At 38.2% G+C, this 21253-nt stretch overlaps 1 protein-coding gene across 2 annotated transcripts in view; it reads right to left on the reverse strand.

The window, feature by feature from the left end:
• The window catches only part of CEP120 (centrosomal protein 120), a 64790-nt gene that overhangs the window by 36184 nt on the left and 7353 nt on the right, over positions 1–21253 (reverse strand). Inside the window, exons 4-9 of one of the 2 annotated variants that reach the window (XM_070412535.1) lie at positions 20454–20568; positions 16918–17059; positions 10177–10325; positions 4122–4319; positions 2222–2449; positions 1066–1147 (exon numbers count right to left, since the gene is read on the reverse strand). In XM_070412535.1, the coding sequence (XP_070268636.1) occupies positions 1066–1147; positions 2222–2449; positions 4122–4319; positions 10177–10325; positions 16918–17059; positions 20454–20568 (914 nt within the window). Of the gene's footprint in view, positions 1–1065; positions 1280–2221; positions 2450–4121; positions 4320–10176; positions 10326–16917; positions 17060–20453; positions 20569–21253 lie in introns of both variants that reach the window. The other variant, XM_070412534.1, reaches the window with a different exon arrangement.

Genomic DNA, 21253 nt, shown 5'->3' on the forward strand with positions numbered 1-21253 from the left:
CAGTTAGGGGTTATCAGGCAGGCAGGTAGAGTGGTTAGGGGCAATCAGGCAGGCCAGCAGGGGAGCAGTTTAGGAGGCGGCCAGGCTGGCAGGGGGGCAGTTAATGGGCAACCAGGCCAGTAGGGGAGCAGTTAGGGAACAACCAGGCCAGCAGGGGACCAGTTAAGGGGCGATAAGGCTGGCAAGCAGAGGCAGTTAAGGGCGATCAGGCAGGCAGGTAGAGTGGTTAGGGGTGATCAGGCCAGGCCAGCAGGGAACCAGTTAGGGGGCAATCAGGCCGGCAAGCAGAGGCAGTTAGGGGCGATCAGGCAGGCAGAGAGGTGAGCAGTTAGGAGCCAGCAGTCCTGGATTGGGAGAGGGATGTCCGACTGCCAGTTTAGGCCCCATCCCTACTTTTTAAAGTAGTTTTAGTTAATTTAGGTACATACGACATAGTTTAACAAAGATCTAAAACTTGAAAAGACAGAGCTATCTAGTTTAATCCTGTTATAGGCCAGAGATGTATTAGTGAGTGGCCCAAGTTGTACAGTTGCTCAGTGACAGAGCTACAACTCACTCCCAAATTTCTAACTCATGATCCAGCACTACGTTACTTACTTACACTACTAAATATGATTGTGGATCTTTATGTAATGGGTGGAAAATTTTTATACAGCCAGATAAATATGCTTTCTCAGACTCTCTCTTAACTGTTAGAATAAAAAATTATTACTACAAGGTTACTTGAAGAAACAGTAACTCTTTCGTCTAAAATTCCAATGTATTCAAGATATTTGAGAATTTGCTAGTTAAAACTATCTGAAAGAACTATATTCTTTAATTTCTTTTGAACAGGCTACTATTTCTAGTGCAAAAGTAAAAGAAAAATTTTTCTTACCTTTTTGCAAGTTATATAGTGAAGTTAAATAAATTGCAATTACTTTAAATTGATTTTTTTTACATTGCCACACATTATTGGTTCTTTAAAAAACTAAATTTTTACTTAGATCCCATGAAAAGTCTCAAAGTCATTTATTAGATGGCTACAAAATCTATATTTAAAAGGTCTGTAAAAAAGAATCTTACCCTTTGGGTTTGGTTTTGTGTCCTTATCATACTGTAAACTTTCCACTTCACTTTCTGTTGCATCATCTTTTGTTGGAGGTGACTGGTTGTGAGGCATAACAGGGGACACACTTGGTGACTTTGGCTCAGTAAGTTTCTCCTTTATGGGAGTTAAAACTCTCTTCTTTGAATGCTGTGACTCATGTTCATTCTGGGTCTTTAATTGAATTAAAGACTAAAAACAATTTTTAAATAAAGTATAATTTGCAAAGAACTTTCCTTCATAATTAAGCAAAAAATGATGTTGTTTTTTAAAAATATAAGCTTCCTTTCCCAGTCTGGATATTCCTAGTCTATTTTTCTTCATAATTTGCAAATATCCTTATAGCATCTAGGACCAGAAAAAGGAAGATGAACAGGAAGGAAATATATCCAGAGCTAAGAACCAAAATGTATCCTAATGGGTAAGAGGAATACCAGATAAAAGAAGTCAGACATAGGTGTCCCTGAAAATGGTTATTTCTACTAAGGCCTAAATTCCTTTAAAAAACACACATCAAATGTCTACTAGGATTTTCTTCCTCTCCTTTGGTCTACTATCCTCTAAAATATATATATATTAAGCTCTCACTTCAGGTTTTCAATCTTTAATTCATAAACTATATAAAGATCAGTTCTTTAAAAGAACAGGATTCTAAACTTGGTTGGGGGATGTATACAATAAAAAACCATATATGTTCAAATAAATGCCCATCTCTGTTGCCTAAAGAAGAGTATAGGAACTATAAACCCCAATTCATCAAGAACATTATGTTAGCTCAGGTGAATCAACCCAAATAAATACCATTAATGCAAATTTCCAGAAAACGTTCTCTTTACTGGAGCTCCTTTTCTGCCGTAGTCATTGACTATGAGTTGGGGGCAGGAGAATGGTTTCCACTCCATGAGAAGACTATACCCAAAGGCTCTGGATACAGTCACTATACTACAGCAGTGGAAGCAACAGTGCTTTTCAGAAATGTCTTTTCCGAGAGGACCTATCATAAAATGTAGGCTACCGATTAAGAGTAATAAACACTTTCTTAATGCTGGGAAACTCTTCTGAAGTTCGACTTGTGTGAAGAATCATGAGTGAAACCGGAGAAGCTGCCGTAGGGGAAGGAGGGTCACTACTTGCCTGTGCATCTATGCCTTCTCTCTGCAGAGCCACAGACACTCCTACAGTTGGGGCCAGCTCCACAGGAATAGGTGCAAGCTTTTGTTTGGCTCGGTTTGGAGGGTCAAGGGTAAAAGCACCCTCAACTGTGACTGGGCGCTGATTGATTTCTGTACTACCCTTTTTCAGTAATCCTGCTAAAGGTATTTCTGTACTTCCAAGTGACTGGTCTCCACAGCAGAGATGGATCTAATATGAAAGGGAAAATCAACACAGGGTTTTACGTTTTCTTCTTTCTCCTAAAATACAAACTTAAAAAGTTATAAAACTTAACAAAAACTTACCTTCCATAGAAGGCAAGTATAACGCAGGTTATCTTACTAACCTGCAGCAACTAAGTAATAGATTCCCATGAGATTGTTAAAACTACTGATCAGGCACACAGTTTACCAAGAACTCAATAATAAAACTATTACTTCTTTTTCATTTTCTTTCTTTCAGTACTGTACACATCTGATACAACCTTTTTTTTTCTGTCTCTTTCGTGAGTTACGGTAACTTTAATATTTTACTATGCTATTTTACATATGCAAATGGTATCATGTGTACATGAATTTAAATAAAAAAACAATACCTCAACATTTTTTTCTGTTTCTATTCCAACATTAATTTAAACACAGCTCTAAAAAATAAGTTAGTAGATCCAGCCACATTTGGAAATTAAAGAACCTCAAATAATTTTGTTTCATTCACCCATAAAATACATGGAATGTTTCTTTCTCTTTTCTTGCTCTTCAGACTTTATTTATAAAGCAAGTGCTTAACAGTAACAGGTAAAAGAGAATACCCCTGGATGAAATGTACTGTTAATCACTAATAACCACTAATAGCAAATCAAAACTTCAACATTACCACCTTTTGCAACAGCAAAAAGGCAATTTCAGGTACATGTTACATAACTATATTCTTTTCCCTTACTATATTCAAAGCCTTGGCAAGCTTACCATTCATATTGAACAATAAGCAATCACAACATGAAAATATTTTTAGTTCTAATATCAGAAATTACCTATAACTTAGTCTTAATGTTGCTAGGTGTGATGATTTTAATGAGCTGAAAAGAATGAATTTTTATGACTTCAATGTCCATGAGAATCAAACTAACAAGTCAGTACTTTAGGTAAGGATTGATATGTTAGATACAGAATAAAATTAAATGTGCTTTTTCCTGCATTTTATCATTTCATAAAGCCTTCAGCTTTCTAAATATCTTGGATTTAGCAGAACGACCTCCAAAATTTAGTTCTACTAAAATTCCTTAATGTCTCTTTTCACCTCCCACCCAAAACACACACCTGATCACTTCACTATAAACAAATGACTATCTAACCCTATAGATGGCCACCCCATGTCAGTCTGATTTAAAGCAATTGTAATAAAAATAAAACAGTAGTTTTCACTAAGTAAGGTTCACTTTTAGAGTCTACTTTGAAATTCATTTTTAAAAAAAATACTCAATTCAGGGGCAGATTTTTAAAAATTGTATTATCTCTTTGCTTTTAATATCAATAGGAATATAAATTCTGAACTCTAAAGTGGGATCTGTGTGCCTATGGCTACTATTTCCATCAACAGTAACAAAACCTTCACTGTGCTCACAGCTTTAGGCTCCAGGTATAATTTTTTATTATAAAGGACTGATAATTGACACAATTCTTTTCACAATAACTAGGAAAGAGGTACATCTCTTAAAATTCTAAAGTAACTACTATGCTATGACTTTACAAGTCAGGATAATTACTAAAAAGTTTAAAGATGTAGCAGAAAAATGACCTTCACCACTGAAATAATATGATTGAAATACCTCTCTAATGCTTAAAAAACTCATCTCTAATAAAAAACAATTCTCTGCAGTACGTACCTGTAGTTTAGATTGAAAAGCCAAGTAAACACGAAGAATTTCTACACTGCTTCGTATTCGAACAGACGCTCTCTCTGGCTCAAAGTTTGGGTTGATCAAATCATTGAAGGGTTCATTTGTAACATCATTTCCCAGTAAAGAATAGTAAAAGAAAAACTCGGGCTGTCTTTCTGGAAGTTTCATGGTACATGGAATTAACTAAACATTTAAGAATAAAAAAAAAAAAAAAAAGGATTACTTCTTAAACCACCAAACATGCTCAGTATGTCTGATAAACTCCAAAAATATTTGCAAAAATGTTACTGCTTTTTTAAATTTCACCTCTTAAATTAATCACTCAAAGTATGTAAATCTCTGCCAAATTGCATCCAAATTATTAATTTACTTAATTTTGAGAAGTTTATCTGAGAAAAGAACAAAAAGACAAAAGTAATTTTATAGATTTATATTGTCTTACATTTCATTAAACTGATCTGTGAATACATCCAAGTTCTTTTAAAAGAAAATGATTAAGTGTCTTAAATTAAGCTTTCCTTATTTCCACATACCCTATTTCATCTTTTCCTTACTTTGTCATCCTCTTCATAAATGAGAGGAGGTTTTAAAAAAATTATTAACCCAGGCTATTCAATATAACACCTTGGTCCAGGCTTTTGATTAAAAACATAAAAGCTTTTTAGCTACTATATCAAAATTTGGAGACCTATAAATTAATAATTGCCAATGGATGCCTTCTGCACTAGGAGTGTTCTCAAAGTTGGTAGTTTCATGGACACATAGGATGAAGAAATAGGATTTTTGTCCCATAAAATATAAAATATCTCCTATCAGACCTTTAATTGTTCACTAGAACATTATTAAAACTAACAGTAAACTATGAACAATTGATATGTTCATTATTAGGAGATGGCTTAAATGTATTATAGCAATCATACAGAGTGTCTGCTAAATGATGATACAGTAACATGAAAAGTACCTGAGATATACCGTTAAGTATAAAAAAAGTTATAGGACAGTTTGGACATTTATATGAAAGTACTATAACCACTTAGATTAAAACAGATTAAAATGAATAATAGTAAATATTCAGTAGTTGTTTATTATTTTTAATTTCATACTAGAGGCCCAGTGCACAAAATTCGTGCATGAGTCGGGTGTCTAGGCCTGACTGGCAATCAGGGCTGATCGGGGCCTTCCGGCTGCCAGCCAGGGCCTTCCTTCCGGCTGCTGGCCAGGGCCTCCCTTCCCTGGCTGCCAGGTGCTGGCTGGGACCTTCCTTCGTTCTGCACCGCCCTCTGATGGCCAGCACATTTCATAGCAAGCGATCGGTCTCCTGGTCGAACTCCCGCAGGGACTATTTGCATATTAGGCTTTTATATATATAGATAAAGCATAAAGTAATAGAGGTGGTCAAGATGGCAGGATAGGTAAACTTATTGCTCACCTCCTCCCATGACGACATCAAAATTATAGAATAACCATTACTAAGAACCACCCAAAGAGTAGCTGAACAGAATTCCTGTAACTAAGGATATAAAGAAACCATGGCAAGACTAGTAGGAGGGGCAGAGATTATGAAGTAGGCAGGTCCCCAACCCACAGGGTGGCAATTCAGAATCAGGAGGCATATCTCAGCTGCAGAAGTCTCCACCAAGGAGCGAGAAGTCCCAGCCTTGCATCGGGTTCCCAAGCCCAGGACACCAGTGCTGGGAAGAGAAGTCCCCATAACATCTGGCTATGAAAACCAGAGGGAACTGTGTCTAACAAAGACAATGGGTTGCTTGAGACCTAGGAGCTTCAGGTCTTAAAGGGTCCAGGCCAGACTCCCTTTGAAACTCACTTGCTCTGAGCTCCAGCACAGGGGGAGCAGCTCACACATCATTAGGGGCATACAGGGAGGAACTAAATGACTGGCTTCAGGGCCAGGGCTACAGGCACAGATGAGGGCAGCTTTTTCCAAGGACATAAGTGTTGGTAGACATTACTGTTCCTTTGCTGAGTCTTCCCTCCACTCAGCCAGCAGACACCAAATCCAAGCTCTGCACTAACCGGGCTAACAGCCTTCGCCCCTCCCCGGTGATCCCCTGAGTTCCCACCCCACTCCCAGGCCTGGTCCAAAATACTTTCAGCAGCTTTTCCACACCAGTGGCTTGCCTCACTTCACACTGGACTTTCCTGAAACCTCTCAGAGGTCCACCAACTCCAAACAAGCAGCAGCTGGCCTTGGCAGGCCTTGTACCTCCACCTAAGTGGCCCCAAGCCCAGCACTAGTGGCAGCCTGCCTCGTTCATGGCATAACCCAGGGGTCCTCAAACTACGGCCCGCGGGCCACATGCAAATACAAATATTGTATTTGATCCCGTTTTGTTTTTTTACTTCAAAATAAGGTATGTGCAGTGTGCATAGGAATTTGTTCATAGTTTTTTTTTAAACTATAGTCCGGCCCTCCAATGGTCTGAGGGACAGTGAACTGGCCCCCTGTTTAAAAAGTTTGAGGACCCCTGGCATAACCTCTCCCAGGAGCCTCCAAGCCCAACAGAAGTGGCAATCAATTGCATATCAAGTTGTAGCTGCTAACAAGTGGCCCTGGGGTCAGGCATAGGTTAGTGTCTGACCTTGTCTTGCATCAGAGCCCCTCCCATGAAACCTCAGCACCAACACACCCAGTAACTGGCTTCAGAGCAAACCAGAGCACCACTGAACCAGCTCCACAAACAACAAACACAAAGGGCGGACTTGGTACACACCACAACCCCACTAAAGCAAATCCTGCTACATGGGGTCAACCCAAGCACAACAGCTCACTGGCTAAGTCATGGCCAGTCACGGCCAGTCCTCACAACCAGTATACGTAAGGGTCCATTGATGTGCCAACCACAATCAAGGCTCAAATACAACAGGAGGGCACACACAACCCACACAGAGATACCCCTGGAGCATCCAGCTCAGATGACCAGGGGGACTGTGCCACTGGGCCACATGGGACACCTACTATATAAAACCACCCTGCCAAGACTGGGAGACATAGCAGATCTACCTAATACATAGAAACAAACACAGGAAGCAAGCTAAAAATGATAAGACAGAAAAATGTACCAAATGAAGAAACAGGACAAAACTCTAGAAAAAGAACTAAACAAAATGAAGACAAGCCATCAACCAGATACAGAGTTTAAAACACTGGTGAAAAGATGTTCTCAGTGAGAACTTCAACAAAGAGATAAGAAACATAAAATGGATATAGAAAACAAATCAGAACCAGTGAGAATTAAAGAATACAATGAGTGAAATAAAGAATACGTTAGAGCAGCAGTTCTCAACCTGTGGGTCGCGACCCCTTTGGAGGTCAAATGACCCTTTCACAGGGGTCGCCTAAGACCATCCTGCATATCAGATACTTACATTATGATTCATAACAGTAGCAACATTACAGTTATGAAGTAGCAACGAAAATAATTTATGGTTGGGGGTCACCACATGAGGAACTGTATTTAAAGGGTTGAGAACCACTGCGTTAGAGGGAATCAACAGTAGATTAGATGAAACAGAGGACTGAATCAGTGAACTGGAAGACAAGGTAGCAGAAAACACCCGATTGGAAGAGCAAAAGAAAAAACAATTTAAAGTATGAGGGCAATTCCAAGGGACCCCTGAGACACTATCAAGCTTGCTAACACTTGCATCAAAGGGGCACAAAGATCTGGCCATGTTCTCAGTGGTTAGAGCACTGGCCCACACCAAAGTGTTATAGTCAAGGGCATGTAACTGAGTTGCAAGTTTGATCCCTGGCCCAGGTCAGGGTGCATGCAGGAGGCAACTACTAGATGTGCTTCTCTCACATCAATGTTTCTCTTTCTCTCTTCCCTCTCTCTTTCTTTCTCTTTCGCACTCTCTCTTCTCTCTCCACTTGCTTTCTCTCTCCTCTCTCCTCCCTCCCTCCTTCCCACTCTCTAAATATCAATGGAAAAAATATCCTTGGGTGAGGATTAACAACAATAAAGAAGGGGTAGTGTGCAAGAAGGAGAAGAGAGAGAGCAAGGGATTGAAAACCTATTTGAAGAAATTAATACAGAAAACTTCCCCTACCTGGTGAAAGACATAGAACTTACAAGTCCAGGAAGTGCAGCATCTCCCAAACAAGAGGAACCTAAAGATGCCCAAGCCAAGACACATCATAATTAAAATGCCAAGGGTTAAAGACAAAGAGAGAATCTTAAAGCAGCAAGAAAAAAAGGAGTTACCTACAAGGGAGTTCCTATATGACCGTCAGCTGATTTCTCAACGGAAACTTTGCAGGCCAGAGGGAGTGGCAAGAAATATTCAAAGTGATGAATAGCAAGGACCTACAACCAAGATTACTCTACCCAGCAAAGCTATCACTTAGAAGTGAAGGTCAGATAAAGAGCTTCACAGACAAGAAAAAGCTAAAGGGGTTCATCACCACCAAATCTGTATTATATGAAATGTTGAAGGGTATTTTTTAAGAGGAACAAGAGGAAAAAGAAAAAAAGAGATAAAAAAAAAATGAAAAAATAAAATGGCAATAAATACATATCTATCAACAATTAAATCTAAAAAATAAAAATAAAGGAACAAGGAATCTAATGAACAAAATAAACTGATAAATAAAATAGAATCAGAGGCATGGAAACATGGAACAGACTGAAGAAACTCAGAGGGAAGAGCAGGAAGAGATTAACCAAAGAACATATATGCATTACCTACGGACAGACAATAGGGTGGCCTGGGGTGGGGCGGGAACTGGGTGGAGGGGGGACAATGGGGGGGACATTTGTAATACTTGCAACAATAAAGATTTAAAAATATATATTAAAAATAAAGCGACTATTTAAAACGTTTCACAGATATTTATAACACAGTAAAAATACAGTAAACTTATTATCTAATGTGTGTTCTGATGTGGTTAATGAAACCAGAGTGGACTTGGCTTTCCCCCAACCAGAGTGGCATATTGTTCTCGGGTAATCCATAAGCATAGGAAAAAAAATGAACAAATTATTTTCAGGGGAAAAATTATTTTGGGGGAAAGGACAAAAGTACATATATAAAGTGTCAATGAGAAAAATGAAAGTACAAAATTAGGAGAAAAAGAGTAAAGTTCTTAAAATTAAAGTGCTTTTTGTAGTGGGCTTGAATTGTGTGACAAAGTTAAACATATTTCCTGAGAAAAATCTTTACCTGATAAATCTTACAAGTCAGATAAATATGTGGTCACTAACTCATTTCACTTGTGAATCTGAACTATGTGGGAATTTTACAGCTCTAAGAAAGTGAAGAATCTAATCAAAATTTCAGTCATAAGCCGTAATCTCTACTAGAGGCCCGGTGCATGAAATTCGTGCATGGGTAGGGTCCCTAGCCTGGCTGGCCATCAGGACCGATCAGGGCCTTCCAGCTGCTGGCCAGGGCCTTCCTTCGTTCCGCGCCACCCCGTTGGTCAGCGTACATCATAGCAAGCGATCAAACTCCCGGTCTCCCGGTCAAACTCCTGAGGGAACACTTTGCATATTAGCCTTTTATATATATAGAAGATTTTTGAAAATATTAATTTCTTTCAGCTGCTCTAGGTCACCATAATTTCATAAAACACTGGGCTTGATCCTGAGAAGGACAATAATGGAATAACATAGAATTTCATGTTGAGCCATTTGGGGACGAGGCAATCTGCCATGGGCCCCAAGCACCCCTGCACATTTTTTCTGACTGTGCCAAGACTGCAAGGCCCTGACCACCCTCGCCCATTTCCTAGGGCTGTTTATGCAGCTAGTAACCTTGAGCTGAGGTAACATGTCTTCCGGACAAAGACCAAGACTACAAACAATAAAAGTGGTGTATTCCCCAAGTTCTGTGTCCCTCAGCTGTGATGCAAACTGTGTTCACAGAGCAACCTGGGCCACTGTGTCACCTCCATGGGACTAAAGAAAGTATACAATATTCAGGTTGCTTGCTGTGCTGCATCCAAGAAACACTAACAGGCTAATTTGTAAATACCAGACCCAACAATTATTAAGCTATGACTAAGAAAAAGTGTCACCTGCTCCAACTGGGTGGCAAACGCTATAGTCACTGACATAAGGAAGAAATCAGTGCAAGACTCTGCTGGTCCGATCTGATGGTAGCCTCCTTCCTCATTCAGCACGGCCACAATGTCCTTGGGGTCAAATCCAGGCAGGCTAGCAGGTACTTTATGGAGAAAGACACAATTAAATTACATTGTAGTTTGCCATAAACCATTAAAAGATTCTGAAAGCTGACAATACTGTTTTATTTGCTTGCTAGTTTTCTGGATACAGTTCATATCTCAGTAAAGTTTCCATTGATTTTTATATATAACCACCATTTTCTTTCTGCACATAAAGTCATATTTTGAAATAAGGCAACATTTTTTTAAAATATACTTTTATTGATTTCAGAGAGGAAGGGAGAGGGAGAGAGAGAGATGGAAACATCAACGATGAGATAAAATCATTAATTGGCTGCCTCTTGCACGCCCCACACAGGGGATCGAGCCCACAACCCAGGCACGTGCCCCTGACTGGAATCGAACCTGGGACCCTTCAGTCTGCAGGCCGATGCTCCATCCACTGAACCAAACCAGCTAGGGCAAGGCAACCTTTTTAAAACTTCAATTTAATAATCCACACAGAAAAGGCATTGCAGGTTTTCTGACAGAAGTGAATCTAAAGTGGAACTGAAAAATAAGCAAAATTTGGCTAAAAAGAGACAGGTGACTGAATAGAGAATGAGGAAATGAAAAAGTGTTCTAGGCAGAAGGAGCAATATGTACACTCAGAAGCAAGAGAAAGCATGTGGTTACAGACTGATGTGCTGGAGGACTGACATGAAAGAAGTGAGGCTGGGGGGATACGTAGAGGCCATATCAGGGTCTTCTGCAATGCCATGTTTAAAAAAAATCTGGATAGTTTTCTAAGAATAAGAGAAAAACATGGAATAATTTTGAGAAGAAAACCGATATAATCAAATAGGTTTCAGTATGGAGAGGGCCACCTATATGCAGAGTCACACTCATGTTGTTCAAGGGTCAACTGTATTTTAGATCCACAACTGGGAATCCAACTATGCTGAAGACCAACTTAGGTAAAACAGATTTTCTATGGCATGGGGGTCAGTGCCCTATCCCCAACATCATTGATTTTCAACCAGAGTGCCACAAGAATTTTTATAACATGCAATACCTGACTACTTAGTCAGAGGCACTGATCTTTTCCCTTAGATTGTAAAAAAAAAAAAAAATATTGGTAACAGCCAACACAATAATAGCCGCCCAGTGTGAATGAATAAAAAATTTACCAATTTTTTTTGTCAGATCAACAAAAATACAGTTTTTGGTGTGCCACATAAGTTTAGTAATTAGTTTATGTGTGCCATGGGATGAAAAAGGTTGAAAATCGCTGCCCCAGATTGTTCAAGCATCAACTGGATACCAACTGTCTACAATCTTTTTCAAAAAATATAAGCAGAGGGAATACTTTCTAACATTGAAACCAGAAAAAGACATTACAAGAAAACAACAGACCAGTATCTCTCATAGACGCAAAAATCCTTAACAAAATATTAGCCAATCAAGTCCAGCAATGTATAAAAAGAAATATACACCACCACCACAAGGAATTTCAAAAATCTATTTATGTAATCCATCACATCAACATGCTAAAAAAGATAAACCACATGATCATATCTATAGATGCAGAAAAGCATTTGATAAAGTTCAACATTCATTCATGATAAAACACTCCCAGAAAACTACAAATAGTGACTTCTTCAACTTGACAGAGAACATCTATAAAACATCTACAGCTACCATACTCAATGGTGAGAAGCTTTCCCACTAAGATCAGGAAAAAGGAAAGGAAGTCCCCTTTCACTGCAACTTTTCAGTATTATACAAGAAGTCATAGCTAATGTGCACGCAAAAGAAATAAAAGGCATGCAGATTGGAAAGGGAGACATAAAACTGTCTTTATCTACAGATGATATGACTATGTAGATTATTCTTCTATGGAAAGACTCAACAAAAAACTCCTGGAACCAAAAATAATTAAAAAGGCTGCAAGATACAAGATTAACATATAAAAGCCTACTGCTTTCCTATAAACCAATAATGAACAAGTGGAATTTGAAAATAAAAAAAACATCATTTACTTCAACATCCAAAACAAATAAATCTAACAAAATATGTACATAATCTATATGAGGAAAACTACAAAACTCTAATGAACAAAATGAAAAAAGAACTAAATAAATGAAGCGATATTCCATGCTCATACACAAGACAACTCAACACTGTCAAGACGTCAGTTCTTCCCAACTTGATCTATAGATTCAATGCAATCCCAATACAAATCCCAGCAAGTTATTTTGTGGACATTGATAAATTGATCTCCAGCTTATATGACAAGCAAAAGACCCAGATAGCAAACTTAATACTGAAGGAGAACAACAAAAGCTGGAGGATTCATACATACTCAAATTCAAGACTTACTATAAAGCTACAGTAATCAAGACTGTGGTAGTCAGATGATATCTGACAAAGGAGCAAAGGCAATATGAGCAAAGACAATCTTTTTAACAAATGGTGCTGGAAAAACTGGACATCCACATGTAAAAAAAAAAATGAATCTAGACCCAGACCTTGCAGCCTTCACAAAGATTAATTCAAAATGGATCATAGTCCTAAATGTAAAACAAAATCCTGTAAGACTCCTCCTGAAAGAAAACACAGGAGAAAGCTAGATGACTTTGGATATTGTGATGACTTTTTAGATATAATACCAAAGGCACGATCCATGAAAGAAGTGATGAGCTGGACTTCATTAACATTTAAAAAAACTTCTGCTCTACTAAAGACAATATCAAGAGAATGAGAAAACAAGTCAGAGACTGGGAAAAATATTTGCAAAAGAGATATATGATGATGAACTATTAATTAAGAACTCTTAAATTACAACAATCACAAAATAAACTGATTAAAAGTGGGCAAAAGACCTGAAGAGACACCTCACCAAAAAAGATACACAGATGGCAAGTAATCATATGAAAAGATATTAACACCATATATCATTACAGAATTCCAAATTAAAACAATGAGATACCACTACCCATCTATGGCCAAAATTCAAAACACCAACAACACAAAATGCTGACATGATGTGTAGCAATAGAAACTCTTCTTATTCATTGCTAATGGGAATGTAAAATGGTACATCCACTTTGGAAGATAGTTTGGCAACTTCTTCTAAAACTACACATACTTGCCCTGGCTGGGTGGCTCAGTTGGTTGGAGCCTTGTCCCCTACACAAAAAGGTGGCTGGTTTTATTCTTGGTCAGGGCACATACCTAGGTTGCAGTTTGATCCCCAGTTGGGGTGCTTACAGGAGGCAACCAATCACTGTTTCTCCCTCACATCGATGTTTCTCTTTCCCTTCCTCCCTCTCTAAAAACCAATAAAAACATATCCTCGGGTGAGGATTTAAAAACCAACAACACATACTCTAATTATGATTCAGTAATCATACTCCTTGGTATTTACCCAAATTAAATGAAAACTTATATCCACACAAAAACCTTCACAGGGTTATTAATAACAACTTTATTTCTAATTGCCAAGGAGATTAAAAATGGAGGCAGAGTAGGTGAATGCTGCACGGACATGCTCTAGGAACAAGCTGGAATTACAACTGAAATACGGAAAGGCTTCCTGAATAACCAACGGAAAACTCACAGGAGAGAACCCTGATACCCAAGGACCGAAGGTGGAGGCTACATAGAGACTGGTAGGAGGGGCGGAGACTCGAAAGGCATGGCACCCACAGACGGCAACTGAAATCCCGGAGAGATATCTCAGCTCGGGGGGTGGGAGGGGTGCCACTGAGAACTCTGGGATCTAATTCTGAAGCTGGGCTTCCCAGCAGAGAGCACCAAACTGAGGAGGATACCCACATAACATCTAGCTGTGAAAAGCAGTGGGGTACTGCCAGGAAGTGGCAGCTGAAAGTTCGAGCACCCTCTTGAATAGTGATGGCAAACCTATGACACGCGTGTCAGAGGTGACACGCGAACTCATTTTTTTGGTTGGTTTTTCTTTGTTAAATGGCATTTAAATATATAAAATATCAAAAATATAAATCTTTGTTTTACTATGGTTGCAAATATCAAAAAATTTCTATATGTGACACAGCACCAGAGTTAAGTTAGCGTTTTTCAAAATGCTGATACGCTGAGCTCAAAAGGTTCGCCATCACTGCTCTTGAAGAACCAATGCACAAAAATTCCCTGTGGAGCCACCCACCTTGTGCTCTGGCAGAGGGAGGGTGAAGGGGACTGGAGCTGTGAGAGCAGACCCAGGACAGGACTCGGGGGATAGAGCTCAGAAAGCAGATGCCCCAAGTTTTCTGGGCTGAGTCATTCCCTCACTCAGAGGAGGGCATCTTTCCCACATAGACAGCTGCCTTGCCTGGCGGGAAGACAGTGGACACACCCTATTAGAAAACACCTTGTCCTGAGGCCACTTAAGAGATTAAAAGTAACAATTAGCCTCCAGGCAGAAGCAACTGCCCACCCTGTTGAAAAAATTCTCACCTAAGGACGACTGTGTGGGGGCAATTGAAGTCGGAATCCTATTAGTCTGTAGACAGAGGCGGTCTCTGGAGGCTTTGAGTCTTTGCCTGATCCAATTTGTCAGAAACAGCCTTTAACATTGTCCTGCACTAGAGATTGAGAGGTGTAGAGGATCTATCTAAAACATAGGCACAAACCCAGACAACCAAAATGACGAAACAAAAAAACAACCCTCAAATGAAAGAACTAGAGAATTCTCCAGAAGAAGAGATAAATGAAGCAGAGATAAAAGATTTAACTGAAACAGAGTTCAGAGTAATGATGGTAAGAATGCTCAACAGTATGAAAAAAGATATAGTAACTATGAAAAAAGAACAGTCTGAGATAAAGAATGACATAACACAAATAAGGAACACATTGGAAGGAATACACAGCAGATTAGGGGAAGCTGAGGACTAAATCAGTGAATTAGAAGACAGAGTAGAAAATATCACTCAATTAGAGAACCAAAAAGAAAAAAGTTAAAAAACAGGAAGACAGCTAGTTAAAAAATAGGAGGACAGCTTAAGGGAGCTGTGGGACAATGTGAAATGTAACAATATTAGATGCCAGATGAGGCAGAAGGGAGAAAGGAATAGAGAAGGGTGTTTGAAGAAATAATGGTAGAAAACTTCCCTAACCTAGTAAAGGAAAAAGTCACATAAGTTAAGGAGGCACAGAGAACCCCAAACAAGAAGAACCCAAACAGACCCACGCCCAGACACCTCATAATTAAAATGCCATAAATTAAAGACAAAGAGAGAATCTTAAAGGCAGCAAGAGAAAAGAAAACTGTTACCTACAAAGGAGTTCCTATAAGGCTGCCACCTGATTTCTCATCAGAAACTCTACAGGCCAGAAGGGAATGGCATGAAGTACTCAAGGTAATGGAAAGCAAGGATCTGAGACCAAGATTACTATATCCAGCAGGGCTATCACTCAAAATAGATGGTCAACTAAAGAGCTTCCCAGACAAAAAAAAAAGGCTAAAGGAGTTCATCACTACCAAGCCAGCATTACAAGAAATGCTAAAGGGATTGCTGTAAGGGATTGCTGAGAAGAAACAGAGAGAGAAACCTAGCCATACAGAATTAAAATGGCTATAAATAAGTACCTCTCAATAATAACCCTAAATGTAAATGGAGTAAATGCTCCGATCAAAAGGCATAGGGTAGCTGAATGGATATTCCTAATTGCCAAAACTTGGAAGCAACCAAGATGTTCTTCAGTGAGTGAACAAATAAACTGTGGTACATCCAGATAATGCAATATTATTCAGTGCTAAAAAGAAGTGAGCTATCAAGGCATGAATAGACATGGAAGAACCTTAAATGTATATTACTAAGTGAAAGAGTACAATCTGAAAAGGCTAATACAGTATAATTAACAATGTGACACTATGGAGATAAAAACATATCAGTGGTTGCCCAAGGTCAGAGGGTAGGAAGTGATGAACAAGCAGAGCACAGAGGGTTTTTAGAGCAGTGAAACTATTCTGTTAGATACTATAATCTAACAGAATAGTTATGTCATTACACATCTGTCAAAACATATAGAATGTACAACACCAAGAATGAACCCTAGCATAAACTATGAACTCTGGGTGATAATGATGTGTCAATGTAGAGTCATCAATTATAATGAACGTATCACTCTGGTGAGGGATGTTGATAATGTGGGAGGTGTTTTGTGTGAGGACAGAGTTATATGGGAACACTCTATACTTTGCAATTTTTCTGTGAACCTAAAACTGCTCTAAAAAATAAAATTTAGTAATTAAAAAAGAAACAAAAATGAAAGTTTTGTTAAACTATAGTTAATAGAGAAGAGCATAACTATTTTTGGCTTTCCTGCACTCATCCCAGGAAGAAAATTTCCCAAACAATTTTTAAAAACAATGCAAAATTCTACTTTGTTCTGTTATATATCAAATTTTAAAAAAGAAAATCTTTCCTAATTTCTAAGCTATGTAAACAAGAGCTAAAAGCAACAACAGCTGCTTCTGTAACAATGTCCCAACATTTGCCTGATAGACTAGAGTAAAATCAGTTTACACTCTTGCACATATCTTCCTTCACATACCCCCACCACCCTTCCTAAAGTTCTAATCCACAGATGTGACTTCTCGGAGCATGTCCTTAGAGATAATGCACAAACCTTTTCCATCTCGAGGGGGAGCTCCCTTTGCCTTAAAACTATCCACTGGTGCCTTTGAATCTGTTTCCAAAGCAATGCTTATTTGTATCTCAGACTTGAACCTGGTGTATTTATTGCTCAGCAACTGGTACCATTTTGGTGCCTGGAGAATAATAGCAAAACAAAACAATAAAAAAACATTAGTAGGGAATAAACAGTAGTGGGAAATTTTCTATAAGGTTGTAAATATATTTCCTGTCATTTCTCAGTACTTCCTCCTCTATTAAAATATTTTTTCCACATTTTCCTCAAAAGAAATTAATCCTGCTTATAAGCTAACAGAATTTCCTCTTGAAGTAAAGTTTAGGGTGTCTTTCTTGCTCCTATTCCTATGCTTCAACAGGTAATATATTGAAGATAACACAATATATTCCTTTCTATCTTTACTCTTATGTCCCCAATCTCCCATCCCTTAAACAATAAAAAAAAGACTACCAATTTTGCATTTCCCTAAACCATAATTTCTCACTTTTTGTATTACCTTTTCTGCCTGGCACATTTCTGCTTTGTTCTGTTTATATCAAACAAGGAAAAGAAAGTTTAATATTAACAATAACAAAAAATTAACGAAATACTAAAGGTCTAATAGTTGAGTTCTGAATTCTGAACCATGTATTTGACTGACATTAACACATTGCGCACCAGTAGTTTTATTGCTAGCTTTAGCCAGTGGCCAGATAAGTTTCTATTGAACGAGTACAAAAAATGTTTTACGAAGTATCATACTTTAAAAAGACATTAGCTTGTAAGAACATGTAATAACTTCAAAATGCAATGGGCATGTAATTTTAAGACGTGCCTTTCACATTTATGTAAAACACTGTGTAATATGAAAACATGAGAATGTTCGTGATCTGCCCGCAATGTGTTAACATATAGTCTTTCTCACAAGATGAGGTATCATAAATTACCTGAATACTCCCCCCGAGAGTAACCACAGAAATTCTAGTACTAAAACCAGCCTTCAAAATTTCATGTTCCAGGACCACGTGTACCATCAGTGCAGGAACCACTGGTCAGCAGGGCACCATCTCAATACCTAGAAACAGCATTCTTATTCTGACCACTGTTCTATCAAGGCATGGTCTGGTGCTTACACTGACCAAAACCAAAAACTGCTGTTTGGTTCAATAAGTTGTTTGTAAGCAAAATAGGATTAACTAGGCCACAGATTTTTAAAAATTCACAACCGAGTTTTGTTTTTTTTAAGACAAAAATTCCTAATTTGTTGAGTACTTTCAAAGAAAAAATTTGTTTGTTATTATCCTTATGACAAATATTTTCTAATTTTTAGTACAAGCCTGAAAAATAATATTTTTAACTACTTGTAGACTTTATGATCTATTTTTATTATATAACTCAGAAAAATAAATCTGAATTTTTCTGTTTACTAGAGGCCAGTGCATGAATTCATGCAAGGGTGGGGTTAGGCCAGCCCGCCCCAATGGGGGCCAATCAGGAGCGGGGCCGGTGGGGGGAAGGGCGCAGAAGGTTGGGAGGTTCAATCGGGGCCGGGATCAGCTGGTTGGCTGCCGCAGTGCACATCATAGTGACCGGTTGTTCTGGTCATTCCACCGTTCAGTCGCTGGGCTTTTATATATATGGATATTTATTTACAGAAAATAACATTCCTTTTAATTTCAAATATTTTACTGGCCAACTTCATATATTTCTGCTGGCAAACAAAAAAGTAAGCAAACAACAATTGGTTTTCCTAAAAATAATGTAATTTTAAAACACTTCTCCTTAACTTCCAATCACTAATATGATGACGAACTATCCTCAAGAATGAAATAAGGAGCCCTAGCTGGTTTGGCTCAGTGGATAGAGCATCGGCCTGCGGAATGAAGGGTCCTGGGTTTGATTTTGGTCAAGGGCACATGCCCAGGTTGTGGGCTCAATCCCCAGTAGAGGGTGTGCAGGAGGCAGCTGATCAATGATTCTCTCTCATCATTGATGTTTCTATCTCTCTCTACCTCTCCCTTCCTCTCTGAAATCAACAAAAATATTTTTTTTTTAAAAAAAGAACGAAATAAGGAGAAAAGAAATGCCAAGAGCATTCAGAGGTTCTTCTGAATGACCTCCTCTCAGATACCCTCCTCCTAAAAGGAATTACCTTCTCTGTAACCAAAGTGACTGAAGAAGTGTCTTCTGGACACTTGCAAGTTGTAGCAGAGAAGTTGGGTAAGAGAAACATTGGGGCACCAAGCATGGCCCCTGGTTCTGAGTTCAGGACTAAAGTAGGAAAACCTTTTTAGGACCGAAGAGCAGATTGGTGATGAGTAAGGATCGGGGATAAACAAGTCCTCTTTTAAAGCACTTTAAAAATTCAGTTTTTTTTTAATGATTCTGAATTTGGGCCAGGTTGACTGGCTCATTTGTAAATATCAATGCTATCAGCAGCAAAAATGTTAGTAACAGATAAATTTTTCTTCACAGAATCCTAATTTAAGATTCAAATCAAGAATAGAGAACTTTAAAATAAAAGATATTTTTACTTTACTTTCTTTAAAAAATTGTGACAAAGACATTAAGAAAAACTAAAAATAAACATATTTAAAGTCAACAATGTACAAAAAGGCTAAAAGATAAACAGACATAAGAAAAAATATTTTCAATAACAAAAAGCACTAACACAGAAATAAGGACCCAGAGTGCTCTTTATTTCTTTTTACTTTTTTTAGTAGGGTGAGAGGAGGCTGCTGTTTACATTGCATTAAGTGGGCTACAATAAGTTCACTCTATTATGTAGGGAAGGCAAGGAGCAAAAAGCAGGGAAACCAATTAGAAGGCTAGTATGACAGCCAATGTAAGAAACGATGGTGACTTAGGTTCAGCAGGGAAAATGCAGAACAGTAGGTGAATCAGGAGGGAAAAAACTAACTGGAAAGAGGCAGAAAACTGGGGTGACAAGGAAGACCTATATTTCTAGCTTGTAGAACTGAAAGGAGATGGTGACCATTCACTGAAGCAAGGGACAGTGGAAAAAGACCACTGTTGAAAGCAAAGCCCAGGAGTTGCAGATGTCAAGCTCAAGGTAACATAGGTTTGAGCTCAGAGACAAGTTTCTTTGAGAATGATAGCTCTAGGTCCGTGATCGGCAAACTGTGGCTTGCGAGCCACATGTGGCTCTTTGGCCCCTTGAGTGTGGCTCTTCCTAAGCCTTAGGAGTACCCTAATTAAGTTAATAACAATGTACCTACCTATATAGTTTAAGTTTAAAAAATTTGGCTCTCAAAAGAAATTTCAATCGTCGTACTGTTGATATTTGGCTCTGTTGACTAATGAGTTTGCCGACCACTGCTCTAGGTCAATGAAATTATTAGAAGATCAGGATTTTCTAAACCAAATTCACAAACTAGAACATAAGAACTGCCTTTCAAACCCATAATCCATCAGGCCCAGTATTCCTGCCCTTTTCATCAATCTTATTGATACATTTTGAAAAATAAACAACTGCCTAACATAATCAGTAATAAACATCAAAAGGGCAATACCTGCTTTGTTTCTTGAGCAGTTCTTAAGTCTAGAAGAATGTAACCTATAGTTTCCTTGGCTGAAGTCAAAGCATCCAAGGCAAAACACTGGAGTTTGATAGGAGTACGCTGTAGCCTGTAACATAACAATTCAGGTGATAAGTAAAACGGCTTTCAGTTAATATTGAACTGATTTTGTATTACCCTTGACAAAGCTGCCTACTACTATCAAGATTCCATAGTTTGTGAAAAACTCTTCAACTGGCAAGAACTATTAATTTTATCTACTTACCTGTATACCAACTATTTACAAAACATGTCAAAATCTTAGTGTCTCATCTAAGAGGCTGCCATCTAGGTCAATGTTTTTCACGCTTCTGTAACGTATAGAAATCTTTTAAAGTAAAAAATTACCACTATTCATTAAGATTGATTTTAAATTGTTTTTCTTATATTGTCACACACATACAACTACAAATATACATATAGGCTTACAGTTCTTTTGATAGCTAAAAACCAAAATAAAGTAAGAAATTAGATACCATAAAATCATAAGCTATTAAAATCAACAGTAACGTAATGTAATACATGACAATGTCCTGTAAGCATGGCCCTGACTGGTACAGCATGGGCTTTTTGCATCTGGAATCTCTATACTGGCTCTTGGGGTAAGCTGATTAAATTTTGTCATTTTTATCTAGTGAGATGACTGTGAAACCTGCACTTGGCACAAAAATCATCATTAATATATTCATTTTATCTGTATTATTTTCTTAGCCTATACATTCATTCAGAGTGGTACTGGTGAGCACTAACAAAAA

The sequence above is a fragment of the Myotis yumanensis genome, unplaced genomic scaffold (assembly GCF_028538775.1).
Source record: "Myotis yumanensis isolate MYYU_CA2020_CCGP unplaced genomic scaffold, mMyoYum1.0.hap1 SCAF_4, whole genome shotgun sequence".
In the NCBI taxonomy this organism is placed as follows: Eukaryota; Metazoa; Chordata; class Mammalia; order Chiroptera; family Vespertilionidae; genus Myotis; species Myotis yumanensis.